This window comes from Mandrillus leucophaeus, unplaced genomic scaffold (genome assembly GCF_000951045.1).
Source record: "Mandrillus leucophaeus isolate KB7577 unplaced genomic scaffold, Mleu.le_1.0 Scaffold246, whole genome shotgun sequence".
Lineage (NCBI taxonomy): Eukaryota > Metazoa > Chordata > Mammalia > Primates > Cercopithecidae > Mandrillus > Mandrillus leucophaeus.
The window spans coordinates 2,869,484-2,895,773 of NW_012102543.1; the positions used below are offsets into that span (position 1 = coordinate 2,869,484).

Genomic DNA, 26,290 nt, shown 5'->3' on the forward strand with positions numbered 1-26,290 from the left:
GTGCTGGAGACCTGGAATATACTCACAAACTCTTACCCCCACCTAGGATTAGTAGTAGCAATTTTGTCTGAAAATTATACATAAGTATAAAATCAGCTAAAACCATGCATCCAAGTGAGGCGGACTTCAAAAAAGGCAAAGCCCCAGACCGCTAGCTTGTAAAAGAACTTACATGGCCTTCCATGCCCTCCTGCGGACTCCAGTCTTTCCAGCTATTTCTCCCAGCTTTTAACCGAAGTCCTTCATCAGGCCACTGTAGCTCTTTCCTTTTAGATAGGTTGATCCCTTCCAGAATTTGACTGGGATCTACAATCTACATGGTAAATAAAAACATTTCCAATTCTTTTTTTTCTTGATGATGAAAAATTACATAATCTCAAACAAAATGTTTTTCACAGGACTCTGTGTCTCAAGTTATTTTTTAAATTCCTATAATGAAATTAAAAAAAAAATCTGAAGAGCTACCTCTTGAATTCTTTTCAGTCTCTGGTAGACCTCACTGCAATGGCCATGTGACAATGGCTGAACAAGGAACATGTATCACCACCACAAAAACCATTTGCTTTCAGCTTTTAAGTTTGAAGCAATTTTTCCCCAACATTCAAAAATATTCTAGTCTTGAGACAAAGTGAGATAAGGTGTGTTTTCACAAGAGTCCTTCATTCAACAAATAAGAAATAAAAACAAATAAGCAACAAAAACAGCACAAGACCACCTCTGGGCTTACTTACTTGGACTCTGTAAATCACTTCTCCCTTTCTGGCATGTGAATTATTGGCAGGACTTAAAGTGTTGCCTGGCTGTGCATCAGTGGCACTGCTCTGACCTCCCTCTGTTGCAAGAAAGCCCACGAGAGTGTGATGTTTGCAGGCTGGGATGCTTTGGCTGGAGCTGCTGGAGGAAGGGAGGCCGTGCTGCACACAGGCCAGGCCGCTCTGAACTGAGGGTTCCATTTGGTTCACCATCGACAGTCGGGATTGGATGGATGATGGCAAGTTTCGAAGCGATATCTGACTGGTGGAAGAGCGCCGACAAGGCACAAACCCAGTGGTGGACATCCGGAGGGACGAATGCCGGCTGCTGTAGCAGTAGGAAGACTGGCTGGCTACTGAGGCCCGGGCAGGAGACTGTCTGACCAGGCCCGATTGCACAGAGTGAGAGCTGTGGCTAGTGCCTAGGAGGAGAAACAGCAGCACTCACTCAAAGTAGAATGACTCAGACACAATACTTTTTTGCAGCTTCTAAGACTTTTTCCCCTAAGCAATTATTTGGTGAATTGATAGAATTTAATGTTTATGCCTAAAACTTTTAAAGTTAAGAAAAGAAATATGTATCTGAGATCTGTTTTCTTCTGTGGTTTCTGTAATATATTTTTTATTTGCTAAAGTTTTTTAAAGTTCAAATTCTGGGGCATACGAAAGATATAATTAATAACTAAATATTTTACAGCAAATATCAGGACTTAAGGTTGTAATAAATCCTAAAATATGTTTCACAGAAATGTTTTAAAAGAACAAGAATACTTCCATAATATATCAGAAATGAAGTATCTCACGGAAATGAGAAGGTCAGAAGGATTTACTAAGAAATACTGCATTATGTCACTTGTGGAATCTGAAAAACCCAAACTCACAGAAGCAGAGAGCAGAATGGTGGTTGCCAGGGGCTGGGGAAGAGGAGGTGTTGATCAAAGGATCAAAATTCCAGTAAGTCAAGAGGAACAAGCTCTGGAGGTCTACTGTACAGCCTGGGGACTAGAGTTAATAATAATGTGTTGTATGCTTAAAAATTGCTGAGTAGCTCCTAAAATGTTCTTACCACAAAGAAATAAGTATATGAGGTGATGGATATGTTAACTAGCTTAATTTAATCATTTCACAATATATTCACATATCAAAACATGATGTTGTATACCATAAATACATATAATTTTTGCCAGTTAAAAAAGAGAAATATTTATTAAGGCCCTACTATGTGGCAAGCTCTATAACTACTATTTTTCAAAGTATAGTATTACTGCCCTTTCAACTTCTACCAAGGAAAAGCTACACTGCCTATAGAGAGACAGTGAATACCACGCACTACTAAATAGGAATGATCAGTGGCACTGAAAAGCAGGTTCTTCTGCCTTTTTCAAGTGGCTTGATATAATTCTTCGGACTTGTCTTTTTCTTGACTCATAAGAGTAATGTAAAATTAATTACATTGAAAACATAGTTACATGTACTTTTTACCTGAAAAGAAAAAGAGCTCATCAAGGTAAGAACAAAAAGTACATTTAAAGAACACTGAAAGTTTTAGGTTTTCACTCAGAAGCAAAAAAAGAACATCCAAAATGTTGATCTAACAGGTCTCTTCACTTGAATCCCATTGGAATATATATTTAAATTTAATAAATGTCTTTAAATTTAATAAATGTCTTTAAATTTAAGTAAATGTCTTAGAACTTTATCTGATTCATGTGAAGCAATCAGGGGGGCAGTCGGGGAGAGGATCAACTTCTCCATCTGGCTGGATCAACTGCCCAGCCATATGGAAACAGTTGAGACCTTATTCCTTCTGCACACCAGGTGGATTGCGGATCTCATGTCAAAGGGAAATTAATAAAAGCATACTTTGAGGGCCTAGGGACAGGGAAAGTTTTCTTAATTAGGACATAAAAAGTACTAATGACAAAATAAACGATTAGTAAGTTGTTCTCACTAAAATTAAGGACTTCTCATCAGAAGAAGGCACGTAACTCTTCACAGTAGGAGAATGAAAAGACAAGGGACAGCATGGGAAAAGATATTTGTGGTACAGAAAACTGAAAGAGCTCAAATCCAGAATATAAAACACAAATCAATAAGAAAAAGACAACCAAATAGAAAAATAGGCAAAAGATGTAACTAGGCACTTTAGAAAGGGGAGCTGCTGATAAATTCATTAAAAACTTTCATTCTTAGGTATCAGAGTAATGCAAATTAAAAGAATAAAATTAAAGACCACCCCTTCTCCTGCCAGCCTGGAGCAAGCCTGGAGCAAGCAAGAGCAGAGGCAGGAACTGACAATCTTCAAACTTACTAATCATTTATTTTGTCATTAGTACTTTTTATGTGCTAATTAAGAAAACTGTCCCTGTCCCTAGGCCCTCAAAGTATGCTTTTATTAATTTCCCTTTGACATGAGATCTACAATCCACCTGGTATGCAGAAGGAATAAGGTTTCAACTGACTCCACATGGTTAAAAACAAAACAAAACCTTTCTGGAAAGATTTTTGGTATTATATATGAAGAGTCTTATTCTCATAAGCTTTGGCCTAGTGATTTCATTTTTAAAGTCTCTGACCTATGAAAATAATAAATGATTACAAAGACTTATATACAAAGATCATTACAACATTATGTTAGAAGAAAAACCAAGTCATTGTCCAACAGGGGAGAAGTTAATTATAATAGTTAAATATTGTTAGCCTTTAAAAATTATATTTTCAGCTAGGCGTGGTGGCTCATGCCTGTAATCTCAGTACTTTGGGAGGCCAAGGCGGGCAGATCACAAGGTCAGGAGACCGAGACCATTCTGGCTAACATGGTGAAACCCCGTCTCTACTAAAAACACACACACAAAAAATTAGCTGGGCATGGTGGCATGCACCTGTAGGCCTGGCATGCACCTGTAGGCCCAGCTACTCAGGAGGCTGAGGCAGGAGAATGGTGTGAACCCAGGAGGTGGAGCCTGCAGTGAGCCGAGATCATACCACTGCACTCCAGCTTGGGCAACAGAGTGAGACTCCGTTTCAAAAAATAAAAAATAATAAAAATAAAAATAAAAATTATATTTTCAAAGAATCCTTAATATACTAAAATGTTTACATTGAATTATCAAGTTTTAAAAGTATATATACAAATAAATATATATTTTATATATATAAAATAATATGAACAAATGGAATAATGTACAACTTGGAATAAAAAAAATTCTATTTCTGGGCCGGGCGTGGTGGCTCATGCCTGTAATCCCAGCACTTTGGGAGGCCGAAGTGGGCAGATCACGAGGTCAGGAGATCGAGACCATCCTGGCTAACACGGTGAAACCCTGTCTCTATTAAAATTCAAAAAATTAGCTGGGCGTGGTAGCGGGCACCTGTAGTTCAAGCTACTCGGGAGGCTGAGGCAGGAGAATGGTGTGAACCCAGGAGGCAGAGCTTGCAGCGAGCCGAGATTGTGCCACTGCACTCCAGCCTGGGCACCAGAGCCAGACTCCGTCTCAAAAAAAAAATTCTATTTCTGAATTTCCAAGTAGATCACATATATATACTAATCAGCCTCTATGGCTAAGAAGCTAACGTTAGACATATAACTTTGTTTCATATTACCTAGTGTTGGAGGATAAGATGTGACAGGTGGGTGGAGTCCAGTTCCTGATCCCTGCCCAGGATTTGCAGTGCTTCCCTGGGACACGTTGCTGTGGGGATCATTGGCAGTAGTTGCGTTGTTACCAGTGCAGGAAGTCCCGCCTCCAGTATCAGAATCTTCAATATTGCCACCACTGTTACATCCAGCTCCGCAACCTTTCCTAAGCCTAGGAACAAATACCGAAGTAGGAAGCATTATCCCAAGATCCCAAGGAACAAAAAAACTCATTACGTTTTCAAAGAATGGCTTAATTAAAAACTATACCCATCATATTCACTGCCTCAAATCTTTTATGAACTCTATTATCTGTCCTGCACCATAATAAAGAACCGTATATAACTCAGTTGTACCATTAAGATCATAGCTGGAAATGGAATTTTTATTTATTTATTTATTTATTTGGGGGGGGGGGGACGGAGTCTTGCTCTGTCACCAGGCTGGAGTGCAGTGGTGCAATCTTGGCTCACTGCAACCTCGACCTCCCGGTTCAAATGATTCTCCTGCCTCAGCCTCCCGAGTAGCTGGGACTAGAGGTGCCCGCTACCATGCCCATTGTATTTTTAATAGAGACGGTGTTTCATCATGTTAGCCAGGATGGTCTCGATCTCTTGACCTTGTGATCTGCCCGCCTCAGCCCCTCAAAGTGCTGGGATTACAGGTGTAAGCCACCGCGCCAGGCCTGGAAACAGAATTCTTACCAGTGCCAATGTCTGTTCAGTGACTCTGAAGTATGTAACCCCTGAAAACCTAATTCATTTATACTGTTAATATACTACACTTGAAGAGAGGTGCTGAAATCATTTTTTCCTATTTTTAAAAAATGGAGAGTGACTAAGCAAACAAGGACAATTGGGCACTCTATCTCTATGCCATTTGTCTTAGGGGGAAAGAACCTCTTTAAGGTAATTCCAGCATATTAGATCTTTTTTGGAAAGAAAATTTCTTTGAACACTCCCCTGGCTTATATTGTGCCTTCTGTTTGGGCAGAGATTGAACATTTGAGAGTTTGCTAATTTAATTGCCAGATTTGGTTTTCTTAAGCTATATTTAAGAATCTGAACAACACTTATGTTCTGCAATATTTCTTCATCATCCAAACTATGATGTTCCTACACCAGACATCATAATTTACTAGACAAAAGACAGAGAAAAAACATCATGTGAATATCTGAAAACACTGTAAATTTCAGATCTGAGTGAGAATGTATTGTTAAAAAGTCAGTAGTATCTCTGCATTGCCATCAAGTCTCAATGTGTTCAGAGTGCTCCCCCTAGTGTTGGAACAGAACGGTAAATCAGAAAAAGTAATCAACTTGCATGTTATGTTTTTCTCTTAATTTTCCGTTTGTATAGAAAAAATATCCAAATATTCTAATAGTGGTAATATAAAATAGAAAGTTAAAAAAAATTAAACAAATAAAGGGTATTTTCCAAGATTCTACCAAGTAACAGAGCAATGGTTCTTAAACCACAGTTATACATCATATTTATCTAATAAGATTTTGAAGGTAAGAATGCTCAGATTCTACTTCTTGAAGTTAAGAAATAATGGGTTCATATTGTACCATGGCATCTGTACTTTTTTCTACAAGCTTCCCAGGTGATGCACTCTGCCTAGATTGACAGGGTCAGGAATATACCAGCACTGAATAATGCAACCCCTTGGCTCACCTGTGCCAGGTTGACACTATGAAGTTCCTGATATTTCCCAAGCTGATAGGACCCCCAAGAATGTCTTTAAGCTGTTCGTGGCTGTCAGAGTAAGAAGTTGTCAGGGGTGAGACAAAGATTGGGTAGCCAATAGGTTGATCACAGGATGAGTTTATCATGTTTCTCAGGGCTTGCTTTGCATTTTGGATGCTGCCTCTCTCTGGGTTACGGTTACGTAGAAAAACAAGCTCCTGCTGTTGCCCTGCCCAAAGACCCCGGACACATTCCTTATTCACCTGAAAACCAGAACACAAGGGAATTAGGTTAAGGGGCCAAGAATAAAATTCACAGAAACAGAAGAACAGAAATGGGAGGAATACAAAAGACATTATGATAACCAGTTGTGAAAAGCAGGGAACAAATATAAGTAGGTCACGTTTAAATAGGAGGTAATCAATTTCCCTTTGTCATTAGCAGATTGCTAAATAATAAGTATCTACAGAGCTCTTTCTTCACGCTGTGTCTTTAAAGTATTAAGTAAAATGAAGTCAATTTAGTTTTTTAAATTGGCAGAGCACTGATAAATAGGATAATAGGTATCTTTTATAGAAATGAGAGATAAATATTTAGAGTTGAAAGAATGTTTATGACATTTGTGGGCTGATTAATGTAAATTAAAAAAATAAATAACTATAAACTATCAAAATTTCAGAAATTAAGTGTCTTAAAGCCCTGAGATGTTTAAAAAAACAAACAAACAAGGAAAAGTTAGAAAGAACTATTTAACTTCTGATCTCTATTAAGTACATGGTATGCTATCATTTTGCAACCTAGGAATCATATTATATTAGCAATATGGTGCTGACTTCTTAAAAAGAAATGCTGCTCAAATTGCATATATAAAAGATACAAGACCTGCCATTTAATGGATAAAAGACTGTCAAAACTGAAATAACCAAAAATTTTAAGGCTTTATGGCACATGAGAAACTTTCAGAGGACAGAATAAAGTACTGAAAAAAATAAGTCAAATCAAGTGCTCATAAACAAGAAAGACTAATGTAATATGGTCATTACATTTTTTTTTCTGTGAAAAAACTTTAAATCACTTTTTAGAAGTTTACATAAAGGCTGGGCGCAGTGGCTCACACCTGTAATTGTACAGCTTTGGGAGGCTGAGTCAGGTGGATCACTGGAGCCCAGGAGTGTGAGACCAGCCAGGGCAACATGGCAAAACCCCATCTCTACAAAAAAACACAAAAATTAGCTGGACATGGTGGTGCACGCCTATAGTCCCAGCTTCTCGATAGGCTGAGGTGGAGGATCACCTGAGCCGAGGGAGGTCAAGAGCCTGCAGTTAGTCATGATCATGCCACTGCATTCCAGCCTGGGCCACAAAGTGAGACTCTGTCTTAAAAAAAATAAAAATAAAAAATAAAAGTTTAAATCAAGTTATTCAACTTTTAATTTTTGGACACAAATAAATACCTCAAACACTTACTTTAATGACCCTGAAGCTCAGGTAGCGTCTGTTGAGCATGATGATTTTATACTCATTGGTGCCATCATCCATGACATGCCGCAGAGCAAGCAAGGAGGGAGAGTTGGCAAGTACTGCACTCCGCCACGCAGGGTCCCCTTCATGTGCTATTACGAGGTTTTTCTCATGAGATACTATGGCTTCATACAGCACAGTAGGGTCATCATATTCATCTGGAGAAGTAAAATGATCCTAAATACAAAAATAATATATAAATTTTTAAAGGAAAATAAGAGAACTGATAACTTCTACAGTTACTAAGTGAAAGTTCTTAAAAACTAGTTTAATATGAATACTTCAACACATGTTAATATTAGAGATAAATTATAGATTCTCAATCATAACTGGGTTAGGAATTAGCTCATTACTGCTATAATATTTTGGTAAATTCCTCAATCCAACCCTCTCCTCTAAGTTCCAGATGAATAAATATCATTTCTGGTTTTTATGTGTTTTGTTTTTCTCTTTCAAGTTGGTTTTTCATATCTTTGCTCATGTTTTTTTTCTGTTGAAAGATTACGTCACTATTAGCCAAGGAAGGCTAAAACTATATAAAAGGTCTCTATATTGTGTTTCTTTTTAACTAGGTATTTTTCATATAAAGTCATATCTCAAAAATGGGTTCTAATATACCACTTTATCCTGCCTCTCATCTAGTTAAGATACAGCTCCAATCTATGAGCTTTGAGCACAGATCTGCGGTCCTAGTCCTAGAGAAGTTGGTAAAGTTTTCTCCGAAAAGCCTCTTGGTCTTAATAACTACTCATTCATTTGATAGTTATTCAGTATTTACCATGTACAAGACTCTATGGCAGGCAGCATAGATGAAACAAAGAAGATACGAAATGTATCTCCCTATTATAAAACCCACACATTAACAGGGACAGGACATATACTGAAATAACCATAACATAAATCTGCAGTTTTGAAATGGTATATTAAAGAAATGTAAATATTATAGGCTGCTTTCATACTTATAGTTGGGAGGTTGACAAATTTCTCTATCCAGGTAAAGTAATCCATTTGCACTCAAGTCAACTGACCAGAATTTGTGCTATGTGAAAGGAGAAGAGGGAGAGTAAGAGATCTATCTTAAGGATAGAGCCTGTTAGCTGGGGGGTTGAGATATGTGAGATAATACTGTACACATAAATAATGCTTCACAATATAAAATGTTCTACACTATTTCACTGGAATCTTACCACAATCTTGTCAAGTAGGTTGGGTTGATAATACCTGCATTTTTGATGTTTAAAAATTGAAGCTTAAAGATGCTTAATTGCTTCCTAAGTTTAGGAAGTTAGTAAATGCCAGGCAGAAGATTTTGGACCTTGAAGACTGGTATTCTGGAATAACTCAGTCAGACAAAATAAAGAAAAAAGAATAAAAGAAATGAACAGAGTCTTTGAGGAATATGGGATTATGAAAAGCAACCAAACTTACCAATTAATGACATTCCTGAGAGAGGAGGTGGAAAAGTAAACAACCTGAAAAACATGTTTGAGGGAATAACTCAAGAGCATTTCCCTAATCTTGCTAGAAAGGTAGACATCCAGGTACAAGAAATCTGAGAACAGCTGTGAGATACTATACAAAATGAACATAACGAGGCATACAATCACCAGGGTGTCCAAGGTCAATACTAAAGAAAAACTCTTAAAGATCAGATCACATACAAAGGAAATGCCATCAGGTTAATAGTAAACTTCTCAGAAGAAACTTTATAAGCCAGAAGAGATTGGGGCCTGTTTTCAGCATTCTTAAAGAAATTCCAACCAAGAATTTCACATCCTGCCAAACTAAGCTTCATAACTGAAGGAGAAACAAAATCTTTTCCAGACAAACAAGTGCTAAGGAAATTTGTTACCACTTGACCAGCCTTACGAGAGATCCTTAAGGGAGCTCCAAACATGGAAACAAATAATACCTGCTACCACAAAAACACACTTAAGAACACAGCCCACAGACCCTATAAAGCAACCACACAGTAGAACTATGAAGTAACCAGCTAACAACTTCATGATAGGACCAAAACCTCACATATCAATATTAACCTTGAATATAACACCCTACTTAAAAGACACAGAGTTGCAAGGTGGATTAAAAAAAAAAAAGATTCATTTGTCTGGTATCTTCAAGAGACCCATCTCACATGCAATGACACTCATAGGTGCAAAGTAAAGGGGTGGAGAAAGATTTATCATGCAAACAAACAAAACAAAACAGCAGGGGTCACTATTCCTACATCAGATAAAATAGATTTTAACAACAGTAAAAATGAGCACAAAAGGTCATTACATAATGACAGAGGGTTCAATTTAACAAGAAGATATAACTATCTTACATATATACGCACCCAACATTGGAGCAACCAGATTCATAAAACAAGGTTTTCTCGGCCTACAAAAAGACTTAGCCACAATAGTAATAGTAGGGGACTTCAATACCCCACTGACAGTGTTAGATCATTAAGGCAAAAAACTAACAAAGAAATTCTAGACTTAAATTTGACACTTGGCAGCCAACTGAATCTAATAGAAATCTACAGAATACTCCACCCATCAATCACAGACTACACATTATTTTTATCTGCACATAGAACATACCCTATGACTGACCACATGCCTGGCCATAAAGCAAGTTTCAATAAATTAAAAAAATCAAAATAAAAGTAACCATACTCTTGGACCACAGTGGAATAAAAACAGAAATCAATACCAAGAAGATCTCTCAAAACCACACAATTACATGGGAATTAAACAACTTTCTTATGAATGACTTTTGCGTAAAAAAATGAAGTTAAAGCAGAAATAAAAAAAATTCTTTGAAATAAATGAAAACAGAGATACAACATGCCAAAATCTCCAGGATGCAGCATCTATGACAAACCTACAGCCATCATACTGAATGGGCAAAAGGTGGAAGCATCTCCCTTGAGAACCAGAACAAAACAAGGATGTCCACTCTCACCACTCCTATTCAACGCAGTACCAGAAGTCCTACCCATAGCAATCAGACAGGGGGCAAAAAAAAGGCAAGCTAATCGGAAAATAAGTCAAAGTATCTCTCTTTGCTGCTGATATGATTCTATACCTAGAGAAGCGAGAAGACTCTGCCAAAAGGCTCCTGGAACTGATAAATGACTTCAATCAAGTTTCAGCATACAAAATCAGTGTACTAAAATCAGCAGCATTTCTATTAATCAATAATATTCAAGCCGAGAACCTGGAACTGTTGACTTCAATCAAGTTTCAGCATACAAAATCAGTGTACTAAAATCAGTAGCATTTCTATTAATCAATAATATTCAAGCTGAGAAGCAAATCAATAATGCAATCCCATCTACAATGCACTCGCACTCACACACACACACACACACGAATACATCTAACCAAGGAGGTGAAAGATCTCTACAAAGAGAACTACAAAACACTGCTGAAGGAAATCAGTCATGACACAAATGGAAAAACATTCCATGCTTATGGACTGGATGAATCAATACTGTTAAAATGGCCATACTGCCCAAGGCAATCTACAGCTTTAATGACACTCCTATCAAGCTACCAATGTAATTTTTCACAGAATTAGAAAAAGCTTCTAAAATTATATAGAACCAAAAAAGGAGCCTGAACAGCCAAAACAATTATAAGTAAAAAGAACAAAGCCAGAGGTATCACATTACCTGACTTCAAATTTTAAGGCTACGGTGACGAAAATAGCACAGTACTGGTAAGAGACAGACACACAGACCAATGGAACAGAATGAAGAACCCAGAAATAAAGCTGTACACCCACAGCCATCTGAGCTTCAACAAAGTTTTGAAAAAATACGCAATGGAGAAAGGACTCCCTATTCAATAAATGGTGCTAGGGTAGCTGGCTAGCCACATGCAGAACAATGAAACCAGACTCCTACCTTTTACCATATACAAATATTAACACAAGATGGACTGGATTAAAGATTTAAATGTAAGACCTTAAAATATAAGAATCCTAGAAGACAATCTAGAAAACACCATGCTGGACATCAGCTTTGGGAAATAATTTATGACTAAGTCCTAAAAGCAATTGCAACGAAACCAAAAACTGACAAGTGAGACTTAATTAAACTGAAGAGCTTCTGCACAGGAAAAGAAGCTGTCAACAGAGTAAACTGACAACCTACAGGATGGGAGAAACTATTCACAAACTATGCATCCAACAAAGGTCTAATACCCAGAATCTATAAGGAACTTAATTCAATAAGCAAAAAACAACCCCATTAAAAAGTGGGCAAAAGACAAGAACAGATACTTCTCAAAATAAGACATACAAGCAGCAAACAAATGTGAAAAAAATGCTCAACAACATGAATCATCAAAGAAATGCAAATCAAAACCACCATCTCACACCAGTCAGAAAGACTATTATTAAAAAGTCAAAAAACAAGAGAGGCTGGCAAAGCTGAGGAGAAAAGGGAATGCTTATACACTGTTGAAATGCAAGTTAGTTCAGTCACTGTGGAACGCAGTTGGAGACTTCTCAAAGAAACATAACTACCATTTGACCCAGCAATCCCATTACTGGGTATAAATCCAAAAGAAAATAAATTGTTCTACCAAAAATACACATATACTCTTATGTTCATTGCAACACTATCCACAATAGCAAAGATGCAGAATCAACCTAGGTCCTCATCAATGGTAAATCTGATAAAGGAAATAAGGACTACTATGCAGCCATAAAAAAGAATTAAGTCACTTCCCTTTGCAGCAATATGGATGTGAATGGAGGCCATTATCCTAAGCAAATTAGGGTAATTCTTAGAAGGTACCTCTCTTCTAGGAATTGCCTTCAGCTAATGGAGCTACCTGGGTAGGAAACGCCGGTGTTGGGGGTGGGGAGGGGTACATCCTTCTCTGTATGGGATGAGAAGTAAGGAAGTACACAGCATAACTTTTGGAGATACTGCTAACTCCAGAGCTGCTTCTAGAATCCAGCTAAGGCTAGAATTCAGCTAAAACACATTTTGCTGAGCTGCTTCCCTTTTTCCATCCCACTTCTAACGCTTCTTTACAAACATTTCTTGAGTGCACCCCTCAATTAATCTCTTGCACAAGAATCTTGGACTCTAACCTGTTTTTAGACCACTTGATCTAAGATAGCATTCATAATATACTGATAAGCAGTTCTTAACTTCTGTATATCATACACCAACTCTCCTAATTTTTATTTTAAATACTGAGTTCATATTTTCCTATACAAGCAGACAGTCAGATGTCATCTGATATACTATCTGTTAGCAAATAGTTCTACTAGGTAAGGAATGCCATCTTTGTAGAGTAGTATTTTTACAATTACTTGAATGAAAAATAAAAGTCCAGACATAAGCAATAACATTTTTTTCTACTTTTTTTTTTTGGAGACAGGATCTCACTTTGTCACCCAGGCTGGAGTGCAGCGGCGTGATCATACCTCACTGCAACCTTGACCTCCTTTGCTCAAGCAATCCTCTCACCTTAACCTCCTAAGTACAGGCACACGCCCCCATGCCCAGCTCATTTTTTCTTTTCTTTTGAGACGGAGTCTAGCTCTGTCTCCAGGCTGGAGTTCAGTGGCACAATCTCAACTCACTGCAGCCTCCTAGGTTCCAGTGATTCTCCTGCCTCAGTCTCCCAAGTAGCTGAGATTACAGGCACACACCGCCACACCCAGCTAATTATTGTATTTTTAGTAGAGATGGGGTTTCACCTTGTTGGCTGGGATGGTCTCGATCTCCTGACCTCGTGATCCACCCACCTTGGCCTCCCAAAGTGTTGGGATTATAGGCATGAGCCACTGTACCCAGCCCAGCTAATTTTTAAAAAATTTTTTTGTAGAGACAGGGTCTTCCTATGTTGCCCAGGGTGATCTCAAACATCTGAGCTCAAGCGATCCTCCTCCTGCCTCAGCCTCCCAAGGTGCTGGGATTACAGGCATAAGCTACTATCCCTGGCCAATAATCACATTCTTAAGAAAATGAACAAAATGCTGGAAATTATCAGGCATGCCCAAAGTGGAAAATGTTTCATCTTGTTTAAATATCTCTTCACTGGCTTTAAAATACTTGAATAAATATGTAAAGTTCTACGTACACTGAAAACTGTGAGGTGCCTCTGTATGTGGTGATTTGGAAAGATGTCTATGTCATATTAAATGAAAAAAATAGCATGTTACAATTAATTTGCATAGCAAAATTACATTTTTAAAAAGGAGCATATCACACACATAGATGAAAATGCATGTGCTTAGAAGAAATCAGAAAAGATACATCAAATTACTGGCAGTCATTGCTTCTTGGGGATACTGTACAATAATATGGAGTGATGGAAAGATGTTTATTATTGAGCAATGTTTACTTTTTAAGAATATTCAAGAGACATTATCAGTTTTACTGGTAAAAGTTTTCAGAAGAATTTTAGAAATATACTTGAGATGTTATAAGCAGATGCACAGGATACACTTTTTTAGAGCAATGAAATTCATTCATTAAACATCTACAGTCCATGTCCCAAGCAAGGAGAACATAAAGATTAGTAAGAAATTATTCCTGTCCTCGAGGATATCACAGACCGTAACATTTTTAGCACATAGCATATGTAAACTCATTTGGATTTTGATTGGTTTATTTTAGTTCTAACAACTATGTAATCCTCAAAGAGTGCTAATAAAGGAAAATAAATAAGGAGAAAATATATTTTACAAAAGCAATTAGAGGACAAGAAAGAGAACAGATGAAAAAAGGAATTTGCTTAATCTGAGTTTTGGTTAATCTTCTTCTGCAAAACTGGGATTAAAATAACTTTCTGGGTTGTGGTGATTTAATGCATATGAAAGTACTGTGTACATGTAGGACACTATACAATAGTAAATACTGTACAGATCATAACAGTTTCTTTTTGGGGTTTTTTTTTTAGAGACTAGGCGTTGCTCTGTCGCTCAGGCTGGAGTGCAGTGATGCAATCATAGCTCACTGTAACCTCAAACTCTTGGACTCAAGTGATCTCCCATCGCAGCCTCCCAAGTAGCTGGGACTAAAGGCATGCGATACCTTGCCTGGCTAATATTTCTGTTTCTTTTTTGCAGAGACGCAGTCCCGCTATGTTGACCAGGCTGGTCTCAAACTCCTGGACTCTAGAGATCCTCCCAACGGTGCTGGGATTATAGGCGTCAGGCACCACGTCCGACATACCATAACAGTTTTAGTTACCAAAAAGTAAGCACATGTAATACATAAGGTTGGAGAGGGTGGGGAAAGAACTATAAAGAAAAAAGTCCAAAAACACCTATGAAGTACTAAAAGTACATCATCAAAGACTATGTCTGAAAGGCAAAGGTTAACAGAAATTTTGTATTTTCAGCTCTCTGGAAACAGAATCTTCTTAAAAGTCAAATTGAAATACAATTTACAACAAAATGCACCCATTTTAAGTGTACAGTTAGATGCATCTTGACAAATGTGCATACCCAGGTAACCACTGCTGCAATCCAGATATAGAGCATTTCCATCACCTCAAAAAGTTCCTTCCTGCCTCTGGCATTCACTCTCTAAACTCCAAGTAACCACTGATCTGCTGTTTGTTATTAGTTTCTTTTTATTGCTGAGTAATATTCTTTTGTGTGGATATACCATAATTTGTATGCCTGTCTGCTGATGGACATTTGAGTACTTTCCAGTTGGAGGTTATTACGAATAAAAACACTATAAACATTTGTGTTTAAGTCTTTGTGTAGACATATACAGTTGACCCTGGAACAACGCAGGGGTTGGGGTGCCTATCCCTATGCACTCTAAAATCCATGTATAACCTTTGACTCTCCAAAAAATGTTAACTACAAATACCTCACTGTTGACTGGAAGCCTTACCAATAACATAGTCAATTAACACATAGTTTGCATTTTACACATATTATATACTGTATTCTTACAATAATGTAAGCTAGAGAAAAGAAAATGTTATTAAGAAAATCATAAGGAAGAGAAAATATATTTACTGCTAATTAAGTAGAAGTGGATCATCATAAAGGTCTTCATCTTTGTCATCTCACATTTGGAATAGGCTGAGAAGGAGGAAGAGGAGGGGTTGGTCTTGCAGTCTCAGAGGTGGCAAAGGTGGAGGAGGTGGAAGGAGAGGGAAGAGAAGCAGGTACCCTTGGTGTAACTTTACCAAAAACCATTATACGTTTCTGACATTTTTCCTTTTTCATTTCTTTAAAAATGTTTCTATATAGTACCAATTCTTATTCTACCTTTTGCTTTAGTTTTAGTGTCCACATCACAGAAGGGTCCATGCTGTAAAATAAGTCAAAAATCAGTCTTGAATAATCCGAATCACTCTGCCAGACTATGTAAAGTCAACTTGTTTTCTGGCACTGCTTCCTTGTCGTCCTCATCATCTGGTGCTGGCTTGGAAGCATTCATCTCCATAAAGTCATCTTCTGTTAATACTTCTAGTGTGGTGCTTAATACCTCTTGAATCCCTCCAAGAGCCACACCTTGTAATCCTTCATCCTCTACCTTTTTTTTTTGCCATATCAACAATCTCTTTCATGATTTCCTTGATTGGCTCTGTCATAAATCCTGTGAAGTCATGTACAACATCTGGGCACAGTTTTCTCCAGCAGAAATGTATTATTTTGTGTTTGATAGCTTCCATGGCTTTTTCGATAACAGCAATGGCATCTTCAATGGTGTAATCTTTCTAGACTTTCATGATGTTCTATCAGGGTTCTCTTCCATAGCACTGACAATCCTTTCCATTGAGTACCATGTGTAATGAGCCTTAAAGGTCTTTATTATAACCTGATCTGGAGGCTGAATTAGAGAAGTCGTTTGGAGGCAAGCAGCCCACCTCCGCACCTTCGGTGTTGAACTCCTGGGGTTCTGGGTGGCCACAGGCACTGTCCAATATCAAAAGAACTTTAAAAGAAGGTCCTTTACTGGCAAGGTACTTCCTGACTTCAGGGACAAAGCATTGGTGGAACCAAACCAGGAAGAGTTCTCTTTGTCTAGGCCTTCTTGTTGTACAATCAAAATAGCAGTTGGTGCTTATCTTTTCCCTTCAAGGCTTAGGGGTCTGCGGCTTTATAGGTAAAGACAGTCCTGATCATAAACCCCTCTCTGCATTTGCACAGAACAGTAAACTTAGCTTACCCATTCCTGCCTTAAATTTTGGTGCTTGGTGCTCTTCCTTACTAAAAAGTGTCCTTTGTGGCTTCCCCATCCCCAACCCCCACTGCAGAATAGGGTACTTTCACCTGCATTAAAGATCTGTTCAGGCAGATATCGTTTCCCCTCAATGATTTTCTTAATGGCATCTGGAACTCGTCTGCTGCCTCTTGGTTGGCAGAAGCTGCTTCTCCTGTTATCTTGACATTTTTAAAGCCAAAGCTCTTTCTAAAATTATCAAGCCATCCTTTGCTGGCATTAAATTTTCCAGCTTTAAATCCTTCACCTTCCCTATGCCTTAAGTTGCCATATAATGACTTCACTTTTTCTTGAACCATATTAGTGTTTTCTAGGTATGCCTTTCTTATCGAAATCCTGCATCCAACATAAAAGCTCTATTTTCAACATGAGACGAAAATGTATTTTGTAAAATGTGCAAGGTTTTCCACCTGCTGGTGTAGTAACAGTGGAAGCTTCACAAATTTTTTTTTTTCCACACTGGTCCTTAAGATGGATTCACTTATCTTGGAATGGTGGGCAACCACAGTTGCAGACCTCAATCTATGGCACATATCAAGCAACTCAACCTTTCCTTTTAATGTCATGACTTTTCTGTTTCATGGGGGCCCTTTCAGCATCACTAGTGGCACTCTGTATGGATCCCATGGTGTTATTTAAGGTTATGGTACTGCACTAAACACAACGAGAAATACAGGAGAACTGCAAGTGAGCTCTTTTTATTGAAATACACAATTTACTGGAAAGTCGAACTGCTCACACAGAGATGATCAGTGCCACACGGCATTTTAAGCACATTCCCAACATTTGAGCTCACAGAAAAAGCAACAGAAGGTGACTATGACATTACTGTAGTGGTATAATATTAATATGTACCACAGTTAACTTTATGTAGTTACGATTTCATACTGCATCTTTGTTTGTTTACATTTCTTTCAACTGCAGATGGTGCCACGTATAGTCTATAAGTATTTTTGTAAGTTTTGATAAATTTTAACTTTTTATAATAGATTTCTGTGTGTTTTATGGTAGCAAATAATAAAATAAACTAGTATCTATGTGTATTTTATGCATTCATGACATACCTAAGTTTGTCTTATTTTATTGATAATTCTAGGCTTTGTAGTTCATCTTTTTCAAAGTGTTGTAAATTTCCAAAAAAGTTTCCAGTACATTTACTGAAAAAAAATCTGTGTATAAATGTAGCTATGCAGTTCAAACCAGTGTTGTTCAAGAATCAATTGTACTTTAATTCTCTTGTGTAAACATCTAGAAGTAGAATTGTTGGGTTGTAAGGTAGATGCATATATCCTTTCTTTTAGTATATGAGCCTATTGTTCACTTTTATGGATTTTCATGAGCACATGAACTTTAGCAATGACCAGTACTGATTTACACATCTAGATTTTCCTGCCTGAGAGATCCTCATAGACAACCTAATGTCTTGCTCAAAGTGATGATCAATAAATGGCTGTTGTTTGTGACTTTATAGGTCAATCTCCACCCTCCCAGAAGGTATATCAGAATTAAGGAACTTCTTCAGGTTGCATTACATTCTCCACCTCCTCTCCTCCCCTCATCCCTCCATGGTTCCTGGGTTCCAATTCTACATTCTCACTTCCCTGTTTATAAATGTTGTCAGTCCTGGGGCATCATCCTCAAACAGTATTCCATTTTTTCAAAGAGATTTTCAAATAATGTGTTCCTTATTAGTAATGTTCCTAAAGAATGTGAAGTTTTTAATTTAATTCCCACACTTTATATTATACTATAATGACTTGAAAAGTAAGTTACATTTTATTTGGGGGCAAAATATTCAATTATATTTGAGCACTGCAGATACACTTTAATGAGTCTTATCACGAAGTCTCTATCATCAGATCTGATAACTACCATCCAGTGGAATGGAGGAACAAGTGCCAGTACTTAATTTCACAATATATTCTTGCAATCATCTAGGGCTTTAGAAATGCATTGTAGGGCCTCACTTTAATGTCATTACCCTATTAAGATATTTAGCTAAGCCTAAGTCTGTCCTAACCACCTATTATTCTATAAAACACATGGAATGAAATTCATCCTTCAGTAACAGCAGTACTTGTAACACTCCTGAAGTTTACTACACTACATTTAGAGTTGGCTAATATTCATACAGGGAATAGGCAGGAATTACAATGATATGAAGTCAAAATAAGTATTATGGAGACCAAGGACCTTTACTTATTTCATGCCTATATCTGTCACTCTCTAATGTTAATATTCAAATTTACTATTAGAAACATAGGTTCAGGTTTTAAAGATTTAATATATCCTGTCATGAAATCACATTTTTCTTTTATTCAGATCAGAATATTTCTCAAAAGGTTCCTAAGACACATAATTTGGAAGCTGATATGCTTTGGTTGTGTCCTCACCCAAATCTCATCTTGAATTGTAGTTCCCATAATCCCCACATGTCCTGGAAGGGAACCAGTGGGAGGTAACTGAATCATGGGAGCAGTTACCCCATGCTGCTGCTCTCGTGATAATGAGTGAGTTCTCATGAGATCTGATGGTTTTATAAGGGGTTTTTTCCTCCTTTTGCTTGGCACTTCTCCTTGTTGCCACCATATGAAGAAGGATGTGTTTGCCTCCCCTTCCGCCATGACTGTAAGTTTCATGAGACCTCCCCACCCCTGTGGAACTGTGAGTCAATTAAACCTCTTTCCTTTATAAATTACCCAGTTTCGGGTATTCCTTACAGCGGCGTGAGAATGGACTAATACTGAAATCATGTGAAGAAGGATCAGTAAACACCAGTAATGAATTAGAAAAATCTCATCTTACCTGATGGAGTTTAATGGACATACGGATCCCAGGGACTACTACTTTTCTTAGCAATTCCATGTCAGCAAAGATCCATTCATCTCGAATTGAAGAAATACGGAAATCTCCTTTAAATAGGGCATGCAATCCATAGAGGAATGACTCTAAATTACTGTTAAGATTGGAGATAAAAGTTCACATGTTTTGACAAAGGTCTTCCATGACATTGATTCTTACATCTGCGTGTGCATCAGAATCACCTGGGAGTGTTTTGAAAATACAGATTCCAGGAACTAATGTCAGAACCCTGAACCAGAATCACAAGAGATAGGGCCTGTCCGACCTGGGACCCTTATTTATGAACCACTGTAATAGTGAACCCACGAAAATAAACAACAGGCAAAGAGCCTATAGATTTGGTTAAAGTTAAAATAAATTAAGAAAAGCTTAATGGAAAACATGTAGTTATCACAGAAAAAATTCAAAATATGTGAAATTCTGATTCATTTGGATGTATATGTTAGGAAATTCAGTTTAGATTTAGAGTCTCCAAATCTACTACTATATTAGAAGTATAAATACCCTGGACAAAGACTGCAAGGAAATACGGAAAAATAGAAATGAATGAATTTGTTAGAAAAATAGATGTAAACAGGAGGAGGCCAATCAAAACTCATGGGTGGTTATATTTTAAAATTTCTTTAATTCATTATATTCTCATTATCAGTGGCTACCCACACATGTGTGAATTTTAAAAACCAGTTCTGTTAACCAGTTAGGACAGCTCAACTATGTTCAAGATGATGATGTATAGAAATATAAAATCTAAAAAGACTTTACAATAAATTAGCATAGAATACAGGCTTCCACGAAAAATGATTTCAGATTTAGGTAATACAGCTTCCCATACTCTCTTCCTCAGAACAGAAATGCCTTCTTTACCTGGACATATGATGGGATGCAGTCCCCAAAGCTCTCCGTCCCAGTACACAGAGTCCATAACAGAGAGTCACCAGGGATGAATCTTTGTCCACATCCAGTGGCTTTAAAAAACAAAAAAACATTTGTTATCAGAAAGGCATATAAGTATTTAACAAATCATAAATCTAATTAATATAGAGAAATGACAAAGAATTTTAAAAGTACATAATTTCTATCTCCTCAAAATAAACTTAATAAAACTGTATGAAATGAAGCATGAATGTGTATGGGGAGTTTCTTTGGAATCCTTAAATAAAATATAAAATTTCATAATAATGGAACATAATTAAAACAAAAAAACTGACTCTATTATAAAACGTTAGGATTTTAGCTAAAGATTTCAAAGTACTTACTGGGATTATTGATATTACCCTCTCCTGAAAATACAATATTTCTATTTATTAGTTACTTATTTCTTTTCTTTTCTTAACTACTTATTTTTTACCATAACTTGACAAGCAGGCAATTAGTGGCAGATGAATTAGCCTATTAGTGACTATAAACATAGTAAAGAAAATCAAGTTGATATTCACAAATATTGTTTCTCCTCAACCTTTTTATTTTTTAACAATTACATACTTTACAGTTGAAAGAAGCTGGTAACTGTCCTGTTTCTCCCTCTAAGAAAGTCGAAATAATAATCACTGATTACCTTACATAATACTAAAGAAAATCTTGGTAGCATCTCAGTTACCAAAAAACAATCCAGGGCAGTGCTTCTCAAAGTATAGTCCCAAGACCAACAGTATCAACATCACCTGGAAACTTGTTAGAAATGCAAATCTCTGGCCACTCCAGATCTCTGATATCAAATTCTAGAGATGGAGTCTAGCAGTCACTCTCCAGGTGATTCTAATCCATGCTAAAGGTGAAGAATCAATGATACAGGCTAATAATTAGCTTAATTATTCTAATTTTGCCAATGGTATTTATTTTTGGCTTTATAAACCATTAACTTATAAACACAATAGGGGAACAGTCTAAGATATTAACTTACTATTGATAGGTTAATTATCATGAACTTGATAATTTAGTTAATGGCGACTGTGTTAGAGATGTCCTAGTTGCTTGCCAATTAGATTGTTTCTAAAGACATATTACCTCTTACAGCACATACTCTAGTTTCATCAAGTAGGCATTTTGAAAAAAATTTTGGGTCCAGGTTACAAAACAGCAAATAAAGAGTATGAGAGCACTAGTTTAAAGAAATACAAAAGAAAAATATAAGAGAGTGGGTGTAGACTTGAAGTCGTATAAAAAAAAAATACTAAAGGTAGTTACAATGGGTGATAAAATGACAGGTGATCTTCACTCTTTTTTTCTCCTTCTCTACCTCCCTTTCCCTGTCAACTTTCCAGATTAAAAATGTATTGTTTCTGTGATGAGAAAATTTTTTTTTTAATTCAGTTCAGATTTACCTCAGCCAAGATGATTCAATAGAGACCATATCTACCCTCCTACCTGAAACAGCCAAAGAACTGGGCAGAATACATGACACAACAGTTTTCAGACACTGGACACTGGTTCCTGAGAGACAGGAAACAAATGAGGTAGCCCTACAACTGACTGAGCTTATTACCTAGAGAGTTTCCAGACCACAAGAAAGGGGAGCACAAATTGAGCCGGAGGCCTCTGAGTCAGCTGGAGCTCACAGGGCAGAGTGCTAGAGAGAGAGCTACTGAGAGAGGGAGGTGAGGGAACTCAGAGATCTGCAGCAGAGTGCTGATCAGCACACACACAGAGGACCCTAGGATGAGAAAAGAATCATCCCAACGGAATAGAAAGGAATAGCAGAAAACCTTGGGACTGGCTAGAACACTCAGGATGGCATTGTCTTGGTCATGGGGAAGAATTAGCCCCAGACTAACAGCTGCTCTGATCCCTCCAAAGCAAGCCCTGAAAGGATCAAACTGTCCCCAAAGAATTTAACTGTGTCACAAAACGAAGTTCAAGAATTATTTACAGGAATACAGAAATATCCAGCACCCTTGAGGGTAAAATTCAAAAGAATGACATCTAATAAAAAATTGAAAGGCATGTAAGTAGCAGGCAAATAGGATCCATAATAAGAATAACAATCAATTAACCACTCAATCAAAACTGACCCACAACTGACACAGATGTTAGGCTTAACCCACAAGGATATTAAAACAACTATTTTAATTATATTCCATAAACTTAAGAAGGCAGAGGAATGACTGAGCATGTTGAATGAGACATAGAAGATTTGTAGAAAGGACCCAAATCAAAATTCTAGAGATACAAAATGAAGCAATGTCTAAGATAAAAAATATACTGAATGGGATTATTGGTATATTAATTCAGAAGAAAAGATAAATGATTTCAAAAAGTTAGCAATAGAAACTATGCAAAATGAAATACAGAGAGAAAAAAGGCTGAAAATAAATGGGGCATCAGGGAGCTGTACGACAATCAAGCAGCCTAATATAAACATAATTGGAGTTCCTGCAAAAGGGGGAGAAGAAAACAGAAAAAACTATTTTTAATAATAGTGGAGGGAGAGTATTGGAGTAATCCAGAATAACTACTCTGATCCTTGTTGATAAGGAAAATAGAGAACCAGGCACCCGTGTGGCTCCTAAGGATGGGCTGAAGCTGGGGTCTGGACCTTGTGACTGAGAAGACTGTTAAAGCTAAAACCACCTCTATTCCTGCCTTGATGACACCTATCCAGAAGTAGAAAAATGCTCCCCTTTTAATCCTATAGATTTTGAGAATTTTGACCTGCCTGAGAAGCACCGGAATGCTTGAATGGTGTGCCTCTCGTGGTTCTGGATGGGAGAGAGAACTGGAAAAGCTGTTACAGCTGGGGTCCCCCCTCACAAGTGAAGATGCCCTCTCCACCGTAGGAATCCAATTTGTTGCCGTCTCCTTTGATCATTCTGTTGATCCTGAATGTTTGCTTATGACACAGATATTTATATTTCTTAGTCCTTTATAGTTTGTGTGTGTTTTTATTAATAAAGCATTTAATAGATTTTTTTAAAAATCATGAAAAGTCTCCAAATCCGAAAAAAATTATGTACCTACAGATTCAAGAATCTCAATGAACTTCAATAACCACAAACAGGTGGCTGGCAAGATGGCCAAAGAGGTGGCTGGCAAGATGGCCAAACAGGAACAGCTCCAGTCTGCAGCTCCCAGGAAGATCAAGGCAGAAAGGAAGTGATTTTTGCATTTCCAACTGAGGTACCTGGCTCATCTCATTGGGACTGGTTAGACAGTGGGTACAGCCCACTGAGGACAAGCAGAAGCAGGGTGGGGAGCTGCCTCACCTGGGAAGCACAAGAGGTTGGGAACTCGTTCCCCTAGCCAAGGGAAGCCATGACGGACCGTGCTGTGAGGAATGGTGCATTCCAGCCCAGATACTATGCTTTCCCCGTGGTCTTCACAAGCCAAAGACCAAGAGATTCCTTTACGTGCCTATGCCACCAGGGCCCTGGGTTTCAAGCACAAAACTGGGCGGCCATTTGGGCAGACACCAAGCTAGCTGCAGGAGTTTTTTTTCATACCCCAGTGGCACCTGGAACGCCAGCGAGACAGAACTATTCACTCCCCTGGAAAGGAGGCTGAAGTCAGGGAGCTAAGTGGTCTAGCTCAGTGGATCCCACCCCTACAGAGCCCAGCAAGCTGAGATCTACTGGCTTGAAATTCTCACTGCCAGCACTGCAGTCTGAAGTTGACCTGGGATGCTCAAGTTTGGTGGAAGGAGGGGCATCTGCCATTACTGAGGCTTCAATAGGCAGTTTTCCCCTCACAGTGTAAGCAAAGCCGCCAGGAAGTTTGAACTGGGCAGAGCCAACCACAGCTTAGCAAAGCCCACTGTAGCCAGACTGCCCTTCTAGACTCCTTCTCTCTGGACAGGGCATCTCTGAAAGGCAGCAGACCCAGTCAAGGGTTTATAGATAAAACTCCCATCTCCCTGGGACAGAGCACCTGCACCTGGGGGAAGGGGTGGCTGTGGGCGCAGCTTCAGCAGACTTAAACATTCTGCCTGCCGGCCCTGAAGAGAGCAGCGGATCTCCCAGCACAGCATTCGAGCTCTGCTAAGTGGCAGACTGTCTCCTCAAGTGGGTCCCTGATCCCTGTGCGTCCTGATTGGGAGATACCTCCTGGCTGGGGTCAACAGACACCTCATACGGGAGAGCTCTGGCTGGCACCTGGCAGGTGCCCCTCTGGGACGAAGCTTCCAGAGGAAGGAACAGGTAGCAATCTTTGCTGTTCTGCAGCCTCCACTGGTGATACCCAGGCAAACAAGGTCTCAAGTGGACCTCCAGCAAACTCCAGCAGACCTGCAGCAGAACGGCCTGTTAGATGGAAAACTAACAGACAGAAAGGAATAACATCAACATCAACTGAAAGGATGTCCACACAGAAACCCCATCCGAAGGTCACCAGCATCAAAGACCAAAGGTAGATAAATCCACGAAGATGAGGAAAAACCAGTGCAAAAAGGCTGAAAATTCCAAAACCCAGAAGGCCTTTTCTCCTCCAAAGGAACACAACTCCTCACCAGCAAGGGAACAAAACTGGATGGAGAATGAGTTTGACAAACTGACAGAAGTAGGCTTCAGAACGTGGGTAATAACAAACTCCTCCAAGCTAAAGGAGCATGTTCTAACACAATGCAAGGAAGCTAAGAACCTTGAAAAAAGGTTAGAGGAATTGCTAACTTGAATAACCAGTTTAGAGATGAACATAAATGACCTGATGGAGCTGAAAAACAGCACAAGAACTTCGTGAAGCATACAAAGGTATCAATAGCTGAATCGATCAAGCCGAAGAAAGGATATCAGAGATTGAAGATCAACTTAATGAAATAAAGCATGAAGACAAGATGAGAGAAAAAACAATGAAAAGGAATGAACAAAGTCTCCAAGAAATATGAGACTATGTGAAAAGACCACACCTACATTTCATAGTTGTATCTGAAAGTGATAAGGAGAATGGAACCAACTTGGAAACATTCTTCAGGTTTATTATCTAGAAGAACTTTCCTAGTCTAGCAAGACAGGCCAACATTCAAATTCAGGAAATACAGAGAACACCGAAAAGATACTCCTCGAGAAGAGCAACCCCAAGACACATAATCGTCAGATTCACCAAGGTTGAAATGAAGGAAAAAATGTTAAGGGCAACCAGAGAGAAAGGTCAGATTACCCACAAAGGGAAGTCCACCAGACTAACAGCGGATCTCTCTGCAGAAATCCCACAAGCCAGAAGAAAGTGGGGGCCAATATTCAACATTCTTAAAGAAAAGAATTTTCAACCCAGAATTGCATATCCAGCCAAACTAAGCTTCATAAGCTAAGGAGTAATAAAATCCTTTACAGACAAGCAAATGCTGAGAGATTTTTGTCACCACCAGGCCTGCCTTACAAGAGCTACTGAAGGAAGCACTACATATGGAAAGGAAAAACCAGTACCAGCCACTGCAAAAACATACCAAATTGTACAGACCATCGACACCATGAAGAAACTGCATCAATTAACGGACAAAATAACCAGCTAGCATCATAATGATAGGATCAAATTCACACATAACAATATTAACCTTAAATGTAAATGGGCTACATGCCCCAATTAAAAGACACACACTGGCCAACTGGATAAAGAGTCAAGACTCATCGGTGTGCTGTATTCAGGAGACTCATCTCATGTGCAAAGACACACACAGGCTCAAAATAAAGGGAT

The 26,290-nt window shown here is 38.3% G+C and overlaps 1 protein-coding gene across 2 annotated transcripts in view; it reads right to left on the reverse strand.

Annotated features, from left to right (window-relative positions):
- The window catches only part of PCNX (pecanex homolog (Drosophila)), a 171,172-nt gene that overhangs the window by 5,592 nt on the left and 139,290 nt on the right, over positions 1-26,290 (reverse strand). For both annotated transcript variants that reach the window (XM_011983136.1, XM_011983137.1), the window contains 7 exons: positions 20,537-20,637; positions 19,616-19,766; positions 7,546-7,776; positions 6,067-6,341; positions 4,356-4,561; positions 732-1,174; positions 173-313 (listed from right to left, as the gene is read on the reverse strand). In XM_011983136.1, the coding sequence (XP_011838526.1) occupies positions 173-313; positions 732-1,174; positions 4,356-4,561; positions 6,067-6,341; positions 7,546-7,776; positions 19,616-19,766; positions 20,537-20,637 (1,548 nt within the window). The remainder of the gene's footprint in view (positions 1-172; positions 314-731; positions 1,175-4,355; positions 4,562-6,066; positions 6,342-7,545; positions 7,777-19,615; positions 19,767-20,536; positions 20,638-26,290) is intronic.